We start from the raw sequence: 15,036 nt of genomic DNA, 5'->3' as shown, positions 1-15,036 counted from the left end.
AGAGACAGTGGCACTGAAGAAAAGACAGGAGGCAGAGTTGGAGGTAGCAGAGCTGAAGATGTTGAGGTTCTCTTTGGGAGTGACAAGGATGGATAGGATCAAGAATGAGTTCATCAGAGGGACAACCCATGTTAGATGTTTTGGAGATAAAGTCAGAGAGGCCAGATTGAGGTGGTTTGGACATGTTCAGAGGAAAGGTTTTAACAGCCAGACAGGAGGTCTAGAGGAAGACCAAAGAGGAGATTTATGGATGCAGTGGGAGAGGACATGAAGTTAGTTGGTGTGAGAGAAGAGGATGCAGAGGATAGGGTTAGATGGAGGGTCAGATGATTCGCTGTGGCAACCCCTGAAAGGGAACAGCCGAAAGACAAAGAAGAAAATGTGCTTGTATACAACACTCTGTAAACAGCCACAGCCTCTTTAGCAATTTTGTAGCCTACTAAACCACTGAGAGACCATTTAAAGGCTCAGGAATAGCAAAGTGTTTTGAGTTACTTAGCTGATTAGAGTGACACCATGAGTCTACAATATTGAACTTTTTCCAGCATATTCTAATTTTCTGAGACACTGAATTTTGGGTTTCCATTAGCTGTAAGCCATTATGATCAAAACAAAAAAGCACTTGAAATATATTAGTCTGTGTGTAATAAATCTATATATTAGTTAGCGAAAAATCTATACACAGTCCAAGAAAAATGTGTGAGAATATTTGAATACTAAATGTATTACTGATATATATTGATAATGATATAATAATATATTATTCATATTACATTAACATAATACACAATATAGTTCGCCTCATACTATTTTTTCTTTTCCTGACTGATTTTTTTTGCTGACTCTGTCTGTTTAAAGTTTATAAAGAAGAGAGTTAAAGTACCAAAATGCCTTATATACCAGTCAGACAACATGACAGTTGGAAACATAAACCAGTAGACAGTCTCAAAAATGACTTTAATTTTTTTTTCAAGTACTCAAAAAGAGTTAAATAAAAACAGGTTGCAGAGTATAATAAGCAAGCTCCCTCCCACCCCAAAGTGCATGTATACATCACGCATTGTTGTTTTGTCCCTATTCTTGGGGGATTGTTTTTATCCTTGTGAAACCTAGAGTCTGACAAACTGTCTTAGTTTATAGACAGCTTTAAGGGTTGCATGTGAAGAAAAAAAAAGTTAAATGTCAGCTGCCTACTCGTACATTGAGAAACAAAATAAAGAACTTAATGCTTAAAATAATTACCTCGTTGACAAAGCACAGACCTACAAGGTCAAATATTTCTTTTAAATCCTAACGACATAATTTGTGAATTAATTACTAATGAGGTTTTTAACATGGTCAATTTATATTGGCTTTTGTTTTGAAACCTTGTCCATCGAGCTTTCAGGTCACAGCATGTCAGATGGATAAGGGGGCCACAACAGTGAGCACCATGGCCTTTGGGGTGACAAAATAGGATGCAAAAAATGCAGATTTTTTAACCAGTTTACCAATTTGACAACTTAATCAATATTCCCTTAAGACCTGTTGAGTCAAACACAATGCTGGTTTATCTCAAAAACTGATTCCTAGCTTCAGAGATGAACACATGCATTGTTTTTGAAAACAGATTCCAGCCCTTTTACGTCTCACCAGACTGAGATGTGAAAGGTGTAGTTTCACCAAAACATGCTAAAATGCCCAACTGAAATGCCCAAATGATTAATGGTCTGCAAGGCAGGTTAGAAATAAAAAGCAGACCACCCCGGCTATGGGTTTTCATGACCCTGTTAGCTTTTTAGTGTTGATTGATCTATCCCCTAATAGAAAAAAAAAACTGCAAAATTTGGACAAAACACTGATTAACATCTGCACATTAAATTGACAAAAAGAACTCATACACATCTGTACAGTTTCTACAATATTTATATTCATGAAGGAAGAATAATCAAGAAAAAAGTGCCACTGTTAAAATGTAGAGAAAGATATCTTGTGTTGATTTTACTATACATTTGCCATTCTTACTCCACATTCAAAGTCACTCAAAGTGAACACATAATTGGTAGAAGTGAAGTCTTATTTACATAGCTTAGGCATTAAGTCTGAGTGACTGGTCCTCTCTCCTTCTAGAGGAGATATCGATATCTATGGAATCTTTGCCCACAATGAGACGCAGGCGCTTCGCTGGTGGAAGAGGGATGAAGTCATCCTCATTGTCAAAGTAGTCCTCCTCCTCATCTTCCGAAGTCAGCGAGTCCTCCTTGAGGTTCCGACTCATATGAACACCCACCTCACTCTCCAAAACTTCACCGTCCTCCCTTTTAACTAACCCTGTAAAGGTCACATCTTCCTCTCGCTTTAGCTGGATCTTTAGCTTGGTGGAGCTCCCATGAGTTCCATGACCAAAGCCATTGTTCAGCTTGGCCACGTACAGGCCAGCATGCTCATTTTCCCGCTCTTTACTAAACTTAATGCTAATCTTTGAAGAACGTGGCACAGCCTTAGCATTTCGATGCTCTTTCTTCTTGCTGCTACTGTCATGCCGCCGCCGCAGCGTCAGCTTGGGGATCCCTGTGTTGTTCTCCAAGATCAGTTGTGCATCGTAGCGTGTGATGCGCCTTTTTTTCTTGCCCCCCTTCATGCGCCTTGACACCTTGGATCTCTCTGCCATGCCTTCATAATGCCTCTCAGGCAGGGCAAGTGGTACCTTAGCACAAACTGCCACGTCAGCAGCATGTGCTGCATGTCGCAGGTCAGGCATGCCCTCTGGCAGGAGGTCATCGATGTATGTGCCAGTGTCCTCCTGTTTTATTATCATTCTCCGCCGTCTGGGACATGTTCCTTTCTTGGGACAGCTGGCCTCAAGGTTGGGGATATTAATTTGGTGACCAGGCATTGTCGAAATAAAACTGTCAGGCTCCATTTTTAGAGCCGTACTGCTGCTTGGTTTTGGGGCACGCTTGCTTCCATCACGCTCATGAGCACTGACAGAGGTCCTGCTAGACCTGCGAGTTCTGTATGGGTACTGTACACTGTTCTTGCAAGGTGAAGCACCTTTTAGGGAGTTCTGATTGTTTCCGTGATCTGCCTCAGGCTTAGTGCCACCCCTGCAGCCAGAAAACTGAGGGACTCGTCGGCTGTCTGCCTCCTTTTTGCAAGGCTGTTTGAGGCTCAACCTCCCTACATTTGCTCTGGTGGGCACTTTCAGTCCTGCTGTTTGACGTCGTCTCCTTCCTTTAGACAAAGGCTGTGCAGACTTTGACTTAAGTCTCTTTGGTAAACTTGACTTGGTTGTTTGACTTCGTTTAGGGGGTGAGGTAGAGATAGAAATGCTTGGCCGAGTTTGTCTTGTCACAGCTCTGCCTTTGCAGTGCACTTTGAGACAGGGTTGCGATATCCTCTTCCGTAATGCTAAGAAGAAGAACAATGTAAAAAAAAAAAAAATAACAACCAACAAAATTTTATGCAGTGGAACCTTGGATTGCGAGTTCCTTGGTCTGTGAGTTTTTCGCAAGATGAGCACAAACTCTAAAACAAACAAATGAGGAAGGGCCATGAAATACGAGCAATATTGTGGGCAATCGTCTTCCATGCTCGTGTCACTGCTCTGTTGGTAAAGTGGTGTGTGGGTGTTGTCCTACACAGTAGTCCACTTCCTCCTCTTCTCTCTGGTTTTGTCAGCAAGCTGTTGTGTGTGTGCGTGCATGCTTGTGGGAACCTTCTTCTGTAAACTGCCCCCCCATCCCCCATTGGTCTCAATCACCTCGATTCTTAGGTAAAGTGCAGGTTAATTTGTTTTATTTTTACTTTACTTTTTGCAATAATGCTGTTGCATAAGGGTTGTGGTACAAATCACCTGAGTTTCCGGTATTTTTTATGGGGAAATTCTCTTTCATATACAACCATGCTTCTGGGAACTAATTATGCTCGCAATCCAAGATTGAACTGTATTTAAAATTTTTGCTTAATTTTTTTAATTAAACTAAATTAACTGAAGGCCGGTCACGTCAGCCCCTTACATGTCTGTCCACTGGGTGGTTCCTGAGACTCTGCTTCAGTAGAGGCAACAGTACGGCTGTCTGATTTCTTACAGACCTCCTCCAGCTTCTTTAATCTGTTAAGCCTCTTGTCAGTCTCCCTCAGCCCATACTTGCTATTGATCACCGGGCCCTCGACAGACAGCCCTGCTTTTGACTTAAAAGCACCAGTGCCACGCCTAAAATCACAAAGGATGTGTTAAGGGCAGACTTCACAGGCTTCAGAAAGCAAAACAAAATGCAGTCATTTTGTTAAAAATAATTAAAAAATACAAACAGCCATACCGAAAGTATACCATACCTTTCACAAGTATAGCATTCACAGAATTCATTGTTTTCTCCAAAGAAGCCATCTCCATAGTAACAAGAAATCTCTTCCCCTGGTTCAATGTCTCGCAAGACCTTGACACATGCAGTGTCTCGACCTGTGGACACAAACTGTAACAAATCCTCCAATCAGCTGCTTTAGTTTTTTTTTTTCCCCCTCAATGCGGCAAATTAATTATCTACAAGCAATGACCCGTTAATGTTTATAAACAATAATAATAAAATGACTAACCTTGCAATTTGGCCGGCAATCTGTAAGAGAAGAGAAAAATGTGTTTTTTGAATTACCTGACTACCAACTTTTTTCTGCAGGGGTAAAGAGTCATGAGGCAGTGCAACCATATAAATCAAAAAAACTTTTAAATTGTCAATAACTACATATACTGTATTGTGGTTACACACATGGATTATGATGCACAATGGGGTGGCCAATTCATGTGTACAAATAATTACTCATTCTCTCAGAACCACTCTTTCAGAATTTCAGTCCTGTGCCATCAAGAAAGAGAAAAAAAATCAGCAATGTGATAGCCTGGTCATTCAGTACAATGAGGTCATCAACTGACTTAATTTCATAACTTGTGTATGAATCGAGATCATTGTTTATAGCGTCGAAAGTATGGTTTTACCTAGTTACTTTGAAAATGCTCTGCTGTCCCCTGTTATCACCCGAATCCATTTTGTATTGTCCATTTAATCCTTTTTAGTCTTTGCCCTTGCATTTACCTGCTCTTCTTTCTCTCCTCCTTCTCTATCCCCTTTCTCCTTGCTGTTGCTTTTGCTCCTTCTGCTGATTCTCCACTGGCCCTTCCTCATTGCCTTCTTGCCTACTAAAGCAAAATTTGTTTTGCTAATAGCCCTGCACTGCATCTTATTGCCCTAATGTTATACATAAATTACTATTATTTAATATTATACATAATATTCACTTCCATTGTTGATGTCATCAACGTCAACCTCCAACTGCTACTACAGTACCTGGGCAAGAAAGTTAACCAAGTCCAGTAAAGAAAGGCAAAAGCAGGGGCCACTGATTTTATTTAATAAAATTGACCTTGGTCTACAACCATCAAGGGCCCTTATAATTTGGCTGTAACAGAAGCCTGCTGCTACATTGACCTTTTCTGAATAAGTAAGAACACCCCTGTTCTTAAGGAATTTTTAAACTTGTCAGAGGTACACAATGATGACACCAGACAGCAAAAACTGGTAAAAAATGATATTGTTAGACCAACAAAGGGAAGTTGATACAACAACATGTCATAAGTTCACCAAATAACTTTGATTTGGTACTACTGCAGTATGCATTTAAAAAATGAACCACTTAATAAATAAATATTGTTCTCATTCAGTTTTGAAGGACAGAAAATTTTAGGATACCTACCATGATTGATAAAAGCAGCAGGTCCCAACCAAAGCTGAGCACAGTTCTTACGTGTAGAGTACATGACACTGAAGTCATTCTCTCCATGGCGTAACAACAACTTTTCTTCATTAGCAGACAGCTCAGCAATACAACCCACAAGGTGTTCAATTTCATCGTTCCTTTTCCTTAAGGACAAAATTAAAAATGAAGAAACCCTTGCAAGAACTTAATTAAGACAGTCTGAAAGATCATATGCCAACCAGCTTACCAATCTTTTGTTGCTACAATTTTGGCTCCATTTTGCTCAGAGGAATAGCGATTGCAAGGAAGAATCTCAAACCCACTGTCTGTTGCAAACATACGTAAATAAACAAAGACCTGCACAGGAAAAAAAAAACCACATAACTATACTTAAAATATATTTAAATAACAACTTACTTTGGGAAAGAAAAGGCTAGGGTTATACTTCTTTAAATACAAATAGGCAAGATGGCTGTCCCAATAATATATTCTTCTGGCGTATCAATTGTGCATGTCCAAAGGTAAAAATATAAACAGGTTGATCCAATATAAAGTGTAGAATCATCATACTATTGTATACAAGTTTTTCGATATTAACTTCTCTTTTATAATTCAAACCTCCTGAGCCAGTTTAGGGTACCAATCTTCTGGATTAAGTAAAAATGAGAGGTGGTCAAAGTCAAACTGAGACTAACTACCTAAATTTCTCAGTGTAATTTTTTTCATTATATTAATACACTTAGTTAATGTTTCACAAGTGCTTGTGTATCATCAAGGAAGAAAATTGTTTCAGGGTGCTTCACATCTGAAATGCTGCCCCCTCTGGAACTCCTTTAATGGCTCAAACATGTGATTAAGACTTGGAGCAAGGTTGGGTCTGTAGGCAGAATGTAGCAACTCCCAGCACCCAAAGTTGGGGCAGGTGTAATGGACAGGTGATGTTTGTAAATGACTGTGTGTACAATTCAGAAAGACAGATGCGTCTCTTCTGAAAATGGGTGACAAATTATTGCTTTTATTGACTTGCTAAATACTCATGGGTACGACAGCAGTAGACCCAGGCCACCTTGGCTGAAATCGTCTTTCATGGATAAACGGCATTCTTTAAAATGTTTGCACCATCCAAATGTTTCACTCTTTTATCACTGTATTTACTGTGCTTGAAGAACTCTATAAATGTCAAGCATTTATCAATTTCATCACATGTCCTGAATTAACTTGAACACTCCTAATAATATTTAGTTAAATAAACTTGCATTTTTCCTAAATAAGCAACTCATGGCAACATTTAGAAATTTCCATCCTGCTACAGTCAAGAAAAATGTATGTGAATAAAATTAAATTAAATTGCACACTCTGGCAGACAGCGAGATTTGGGTTCTGGTAACAACCAGTTCTGGCAACAGGTAAGCAACAGCATTCATATAGCCATTAAAAACGCATACTTTCGTCACACATCAAGTACAACCATGCCATTACTGCATCTATAATTGTATTATTTATTTCCTGCAAAATATTTACATGTGCTTTGAACAGCTTCTCCTGGGCCTTTGTCTTATTGAGAAAGTGATGTCTTCTCCAGTCTGTAGAGGTCAAAGCCTGAAACGCTTTTTCCAGGTTGTCATTCTTCTTGAAGCTTTCAATCACTTCTCTAAGCTCCGACTGTCGTCCCTTGATTGGGCGAAACCTAAGAAGGTGAACCATAAAAAACGTTGTGAACATGTATTCTCTTCCCTAAAGACGAGCCAAAAGTTATAAGTGATGTGACAGATCTGTTGCTTCAAAGGTTATTTTAAGAAATACAAACCTTGTATTCATCTTGTGAGTCTGAAAACCCAAGTAGGAGTCTAGAATTAGGCTGGTGGACAAGTCATCATATTCACACAGCTCCTTAGCAGTCATCCCTGATGAGGGTACATGGCGTCTCTCTGGCTCTTGGGCTGCACCACTGACACCTAACAAACAACAATGCACAATTTAAGTAAAAAAAAAAAGAGAAGAGTATATTTAATCATTCAGTCTAAAAGACCCGCCACTTTTTTTTGTGTGTTACAGCACTTACGCCGGCTGCATCTCCTGCCACTAGGTGAACTTTTGCTCTGGTGCAGGTGGGCCCTCTGGGCATTCTGCAGCCTGGTCTTCCCAACGGGCTGATTGCTGGAGAACCTACTGCCATGTCTCCTTCCATTCAGCACCATGTTTTTGGATTCTCCCATCTACTTCATACCAGCAGGCTTTCTGGTGATAGCTCATTTAGCTTCTATTTACTTATGAGAAACCATGAGCAACTTGAGAGGTGCAGGTTTATGTCCCGCTTGCAGGGTTAGAATATATAATGTATAATGTAATTTTCAATCCTCCTCACGCCTGTTAAATAGAACATGAATGATTTATAGCACAGAGGAACTATAACAAGATAGCAAGTATAAAGGACAAAATTAAAACAGCCAGTGTGTGAAATAGCACATCAAAATAAAAAAAGGTGTTCAGGGAGGAGTTGGGTCGTATTGGAATTGCATAAATGTAAGACACGTACCATTTAAAAAATAAACAGGGTCTGGGTTAACTCTGTAATAGTACTTTATGCTTAATAAAAACTTAATGTAATTTTTGACAACAGCCAACCTGACAGATAGGTTACAAAAAATATAGTTCAGTGATGACAGTTGATAAGCTGACCCGTTGCTTAGTAACCATCAATAAGTGTAGACTGCCGCCCATCGGTTGCTAAGAAAATTGAAATCACATGCTCAAAACAGTGTAAAGTTTCTAAAAAATATTATCGTTTTAAGAACTATTGCATAGTCGCAGAGGGCGCTTAAAACACTTTAGTATCGTTTACATAAATAACGCACCGTGACTGGAATACAGTTGTTTTTCTTTTTGCACGATGCAAGTTATCTACATTACACGACCAAGCTAATATGCTAATCTTGCGGTCCATTTAACCATGCAAACGACGCCAAAGGGCGGTGGACCCAAATCAACAAATTTTGCAATTAAAATCACTCTTCTCCGTGGAAAATGTATTTATTAAATTGAATAAAGAGAACACTGTAGTGTGTTTTTAATAGCTTTGCTAACTTGATGAGCTCAGTTTAGCATGGGACAGCTAGTTGTAATTAGCTAGCAATCCGGCTAGCTAAACTAAAGCGACGTTCCCAAAAAAGCTCTAATCTGACCGGGTGTTAGCTAACTGCTCTTTAGTGTTTCTAAATAAGTAACCTGTGGGCAACTGACACTTTGTCCAGCTGGAATTTAGCTGGCTCGCTAGCTAGGTAGCTAAAAGACACTAAAGTCATACCACTGGCATCAGCTATTATTATAAGAACGGTATTATAAAGTATCATTAGAAAACTGCTACATGTCTCTTTTGTGCTACGCTTTGTCGAAAGATAGACACATAATTAAGCAAGAAGGCCTACAAATTGCTAAATGCTAATCTACTAGCCAACTCAGCCTACAAGTGCAAAATTGCTAGCTAGCCAAACATAGCAGATAGCACACATGCTACCTACCCAGTTAGCTAAACCGTAGCTGGAAAGTGGTAAATATAAAATGTTTTTTTTTCCCCCAAAAGAGAGCGAGTCTGTGCTTTAATACTCACTTTGTTAGTTTCCCTATGATACGACATTTCCATCACAAGCTCCCGAAACGAGCAGAATGTATTAGTAATTATTCCATATAGCAACCAAAAACTGCAAGATAATTTACATTAAAATTCAAGATGGCGACAGGGTTTGGCTATAGTGGAAAGATAGGACACATAACCTCCTCCGAAAAAAATAGACCCAGAACCTATTGTTCCTGTTGTCTAGTCTAATGTACACTGTTACTGAATCCACAAAGACTCCAAATGGCTTTAACAAAAGCACACAGTTTTAATTTAGCAAATACTATGAAATCCTGCGAAATTTTGTATGTGTACAAAGAGCGCGTTGTTATTTCCCTTTAAATCTCCACTGGTGTGAGTGCGCAGCTCGCCGGCGTGCATAGCAACAACATCCTCTCTCCCTCAGAACTGCTCGACCTCCCTCAGCTTTTTAACTCCGTTACTTACAGACTGCGGGTTCTGTTGTAGCTCCTTTCATATCAGACTGTGCAACAAACATCGTACTGTCGGGCAATAGTAGTGATTTCTATTCTGTAATAAACAAGATGATTTACTTTTGATGTATACATATTACACAAAAAAACGTCAGGTTAAACGATAGCAGTTAGTTGTGTTGTATTGTATTGTGATGTGGCCCGACGCAAAGTTGATTGTTTTATAAATAACAACAGCTCTTGGTATTCTACTACAATAATTGGCCAACTATTACAATTTGTAATCAAATTAATTAATCCAATCAATTAATAAAAGACGCAAATAACCATTTACAGTTAGCCTACCTATCAGAGACATCTTAATTCTTGCTATCAGTTACCATTTAAAAACTATAAACAAAAACTTTTATTCTCCCACATCTTTTTTTTATTTTTATTATCATAAACTTAGGCAGCATGGTGGCTTAATGGTTAGCATTGTAGCCTGCACCTCCAGGGTCTGGTTCGATTTCCAACTTGGATCTGTGGCCATTGGAGTGGATTGCCCTCGTGCCCTAAGTCTCCTGGGATATGCTCCAGGCTCCCCGTGACCCTGTATACAGAATAAAGCATCATAGGTGATGAGTGAATGAGTGTGTGAGGGAGTAAGTAAATGATGCACTGTATTTTGTAATAAATTCAGCATACTGTACTTAAAAAAGTATTTAAAATTTATTAAAAATGTAAATGTGACATTTATTATTAGATAGCAATTCAGGGCCCCTTTTAATATTTTGTAAAATCTTCTGCTTTCCTATTCTTTCTACTAGGGCTTCTCAAGCTAAATCAGATAGGCAGTTACAGAACTGCCACCTTCAAGTCTCTGTGCACATTGGCTGCGCTTCTTAAGCCTTGTCTTAACTGAATTTTTATAGTTCTATTTGTGCTGCAATGTAAGGTCTGAGGTTGTGTGCAGGTTTTGTTCAACAACCTGTCTGTATTTGGCTGCCTTCATCTGGCCCATAATTCTAGCCAGTCTCATTGTCTCTGCTCCTGAGAGACACGACCACAGCATGGTGTTTCACCATAGCAGTAGTGTTATGAGTTGGAGTTTACTTGGAGGTCATTAAATTTACATTTTATTCCTTATTTTGTCTTAGTTATGAGAGACAACACCAAAATAAAAAATGCATGGCTCATAAAAACATATTTGAGCCAGTTCTACGCTGTCATTCATGTATCGCCACTGAAGAGTGAAAACTTACCAGTTAAACAGTTTTTTATAATTAAACATGTATTAATTAAGACACCATCTAAACGAGTAATTAAATTTTTACTACTGCTGAGAATAATTTCAAAGAAAGCAAAAAAAGGTTCCATTGTAATATAGCAAAATTAGATTTTACAGCAAAAAGAGAAATAGACACAGTGAAATGTCTTCACACAATGATTTTTTTTTGCTCTGTTGTCATGTCTTTAAGATTATCCTCATTATACCAGAGAACCATATCCTCATCCTCCCAGAACCCTTTAAGTGCCTGCCATATTTACTTTAGTAGCAAGTTTACAGCAGTTTCTTGCCATCTTAAATAAAATAAATAAGTTCATGTTTAAAAGTTGGCAATACGTGGATTTCTCAGCTGAATTCCCATATAAGGTTAAATACAACCCTAAATTTCAAAATTTATAACATATTATATATATTATATTTCAAAATATAACATCATCAGAAATACAGAAATGTTATTTTTATTTTATTTTATTTATTTATGGAGCATGTTTAAGCGACTTCCTAGTTCGTAATTCCCATTCGGAGGCCGACGTTCTTTGCCACGCCGAAGGTGGGAATTACAGCCCACATGATATACAGGGGGGGGGGGGGGTCAGTTTTTTTAATCTGTAACCCTGGCATGGTCTATCGTGTCTAGGTTAATGCGAATAATAAATTCACAACTTATTATTCGCCTATTAGTAGCTATAAACCATTAAAAATATTCGAACCACATTTATGGCTGAACTGCGCCTCACGCTGATGACGTAATCAGACCTCAGCAACAAGAGCCTATAATGTGTGATACACAGCGAGTGGTTCGAGTGTTGTCTGTATTCCGGTCCATTTCTAATGCATAAAGGCTTTGTTAAAAGTAAGTTAGATTGGGAAAACAACATTAATTTTGTGTTTGATTACCTTTTCTGAGATGAGTACATATTGTTAAAGGTGTATGAAATATTAAGATAGCGCGCGGGACGCAGGCTTTCCTGCTGAGTTAGCTAGCATTGGCTTGTTTACCTTTTAAAGCTAGCTATTCAACGTGTTTTTTTTTTCTTTTCTTTTTTTTCACACGTTTCGCGTTAACGTCGCGCTTAGTGTTACGACGTTTACCAAGTAGTCTTAAGAGTTGTCTTCAATGCACAACAGAATGTTTCTAGAACAATCCAAAACGGGGATAGTTAGCAGCTGTTGCTAGATAGACTTAAGCCTAACTGTCAGAATCATCCTCAAAATGTTGTTGTTTGTTACATATTGTTGTTTGTTACATTAAACACAGACTTGACCAAACTTCTTGTGCATTTAGTATATATGTCTGTATTGGGTATGTGACCACGGTAATGTGCATCTCTTCAGACAGGTGAAAATGGCTCAATGAAAGAGTGCAGCCGAGGTATGGTCATCATAAAAGTTTCCTGTCAATGATAATGCCTCCAAGGAAGAGACCCCTCATTCCTCTTAGCTCAAGACGGCGGCCAAAAGATGGTGACGATTACTTCCAATTCAACTTGCTACCAGTGGAGTGTCAGCTTCATGTCCTTTCATTCCTAAATGAGGTGGACAAGTGTAACTCTGCTCTTGTGTGCTCTAGCTGGAGCTGCCTGGTGCGCTTTGGAAAACTGTGGAGAGTTGCAGACTATTCTCGCCGTGGAGTGTTCCGTCTTGGACAGGAGGGACTACTCGTATCCAACAGAGAATTTGAGCGCTGGAAGGCATGGGTTCACCATTATACTCACCATCTCATATCTCGTGGGGCTAGTCTGCTTACTCTCAAAGCAAGCTTTGATTTGGGGGACCAGTGTAATAAATGGGGAGAACTCCTCTCTCATCTGTTGGATAACGTCCACTGTAGGGATCTCAGTCATTTAGACTTGAACTGGACATTCACTCTGTTGGAGCCATTGGACCTCAGAGTCAACTCTGGTTCTAGCTCACACCAGGACGTCATCACTAAAATGGACCAAGTTAATAATTTCCAGATCCTTTTAGCTAAGATAGCCCAGAGCTGCCCGCGTATCACTAAGATGCGACTGCACTTTGATTGGTCTGACAAGTCAGTAGCTTTAATAGCTCAATTTCAGCACTTGCGTACGTTGGAACTTAAGTACTTCTGGGTCTTTAAAGGGGTTAGCCCAAACACATTACAGACACTGACAAAATCTCTGCCTAACCTCAAGTCCCTTACTCTTAATGTTTTAGTGCCACTTCGGAATTTGGGCATTTCATATACTCTTGAATCTCTGTCCCTCGAGTTCCTTGATGTTTCCCTCAGCCGAGGGCTGGTCTTTTCTTGCCTCAAACTACCTGCACTGAGAGAGTTGCGGGCTAAAAAGATTGTACGGGGGATTACTCTAGATCGCCGGACCAGGCTTCAAATCCAGAGCAGGTGGCCATGCCTGTATCAGGTCTTGCAGGAGGGAACCCCCAAGCTACAGGTGCTCAACAATGAACGACTCCTTCCAAACTGGAAAGAGCAGACTTACCATGAGCTCACTTCTATTCTCCAGCAGTCTTGTTACTGCCTGCAGCATCTGGACAATTGGATCTGGTAAAAAAAAAAAAAAAAACAGCACAAAACCTTTTACACTTGTTGAAACAAGGGTTATGAGAATCCATTGTGAAACTGATTAACATCTGTAATTATTTATTAAACATGTATACTGATTGTCAACACAATAAGCCACTCTAAAAGTGAAAGATGCATTAGGTCAGATGTAAGGTCAGTTGTTTTGAAATTTCAGACAAAATACCTCGGGACTTTAACAAAATAGGATATTTTATATTTGCAACACAGTTTGGTTTTATCTGGTAAGTTAAATTGCTCTAGTCAAACTGATCACCTGGGGGATGGAAAGCAATTCAGGGTCTAGAACTTGGTTTGTACACTGTGCCAGTGTGTCAATACAGAGGCCTTTTGGAATCGGTATTTGTCATCGGTCTTTAGTTTTAGTTTGTTTTTGTCTGTGTCTTTTCATGTACCAACAGAAAGGCTATTGAGGTTTAAGAGGTGTGTGTGTAGTGTAAACCAGGCCTAAATATTTCTAAGATTTTCAAAAAAAATAGTTTTAGTAATTTTTTTTTAAGTTCTGTTTTAATTTTTTTTCATTGGCTTTCATTATATTAGTCTAAAAACTTTTAAAATTAGGGGCTTAACTTGCACCAACTAAGCAGTATGTTCACATACTGCTTAGTATATACAGTCTATACACTTTTGCCACATTCTTTATTGACTTAACCCAGGAGCATAACTGACCTCACAAAATCTTATCAACCTTTATGTGCTGCCATAAGTTTTAGCTTTCCCAATGATTTGTGAATAAACCTTACAGTTTACAGTTAAATCTTACTTTCCCCCCTAAATGTAATGCAAAATGAGTTAGTAGACCTGTCGACATTTTTTTTGAAGAATGGTGGTTGCAAAACATCCATGGAAAAAAAGATCTAAGGGACCAACTAATGTGAAATGTTTTTTTCATATATTGCATATAGACACTGATCAGCCATAATATCCATGCTCCTGCCAGGTGAACTGATTACCAGGTGAATAACACGGATTAGCAATACACCTGCAAACTAGTGACAGGATCATAGGCTCATAGGATCCCAGTCCTGATTAAGCACCCCACAACCCACAGGACCCAAATGATCTTCTGCTAATGCAGCACACACAGAATCCCTGCGGCGCCTAAGCACGGAACACAACAGGAACCCAAATCCTAGAAGGTGTTAATAATGTTAATGTTATTGCAGATTAGTGTACAGTTTCCTATGTATCAAATGTTTATGTACAGAGAGAAACAGTCTTGCATGTGTAGTTCTTCATACTTATCCATAGAGGTCCTCTTAGCTTCAGGATTTGTACTACCATTAGCATTTTCCTCTGGGTTTATTACCCTAAATTATTAGGTTGCAAATTGCACTGATTTTTTTTATGCTTAAAGGCAATCAAGTAATTCAGTGATTCTGAATTGTTAATGAATGCAAAAATAAAACTGACTGGTTTGACTGTC

The 15,036-nt window shown here is 39.0% G+C and overlaps 2 protein-coding genes across 2 annotated transcripts; one reads left to right on the top strand and one right to left on the bottom strand.

The window, feature by feature from the left end:
- Nucleotides 1-943: 943 nt before the first annotated feature.
- Nucleotides 944-9,703, bottom strand: kmt5b (lysine methyltransferase 5B). The gene is made up of 10 exons (XM_053500374.1): nt 9,338-9,703; nt 7,793-8,097; nt 7,538-7,685; nt 7,252-7,417; nt 5,978-6,087; nt 5,728-5,894; nt 4,576-4,595; nt 4,318-4,454; nt 3,999-4,195; nt 944-3,390 (listed from the first exon to the last, which is right to left on the bottom strand). Exons 2-10 carry the CDS (start codon nt 7,944-7,946, stop codon nt 2,069-2,071), a joined length of 2,421 nt encoding a protein of 806 aa, XP_053356349.1. The 5' UTR covers nt 7,947-8,097; nt 9,338-9,703; the 3' UTR covers nt 944-2,068.
- Nucleotides 9,704-11,742: 2,039 nt separating this feature from the next.
- Nucleotides 11,743-15,036, top strand: si:dkey-12e7.1 (uncharacterized protein LOC557553 homolog). The gene is made up of 2 exons (XM_053500000.1): nt 11,743-11,900; nt 12,383-15,036. The coding sequence occupies exon 2, from the start codon at nt 12,448-12,450 to the stop codon at nt 13,576-13,578; it is 1,131 nt and encodes a 376-aa protein (XP_053355975.1). The 5' UTR covers nt 11,743-11,900; nt 12,383-12,447; the 3' UTR covers nt 13,579-15,036.

This window comes from Clarias gariepinus, chromosome 7, assembly GCF_024256425.1.
Source record: "Clarias gariepinus isolate MV-2021 ecotype Netherlands chromosome 7, CGAR_prim_01v2, whole genome shotgun sequence".
NCBI lineage: Eukaryota > Metazoa > Chordata > Actinopteri > Siluriformes > Clariidae > Clarias > Clarias gariepinus.
Note: the sequence above shows the minus strand (reverse complement) of the source record. Positions and strands in the feature narration are given on the sequence as shown.

Bases quoted from the DNA above. Each gene is read 5' to 3' on its own strand.
- kmt5b (XM_053500374.1), bottom strand. From the start codon at position 7,946: ATGGGAGAATCCAAAAACATGGTGCTGAATGGAAGGAGACATGGCAGT. The intron at 7,418-7,537 runs GTTTGTATTTCT...TCACCTTCTTAG, and splicing joins ACTCACAAGATGAATACAAG to GTTTCGCCCAATCAAGGGAC. The intron at 4,196-4,317 runs GTATGGTATACT...TTGTGATTTTAG, and splicing joins GAATGCTATACTTGTGAAAG to GCGTGGCACTGGTGCTTTTA.
- si:dkey-12e7.1 (XM_053500000.1), top strand. From the start codon at position 12,448: ATGATAATGCCTCCAAGGAAGAGACCCCTCATTCCTCTTAGCTCAAGA.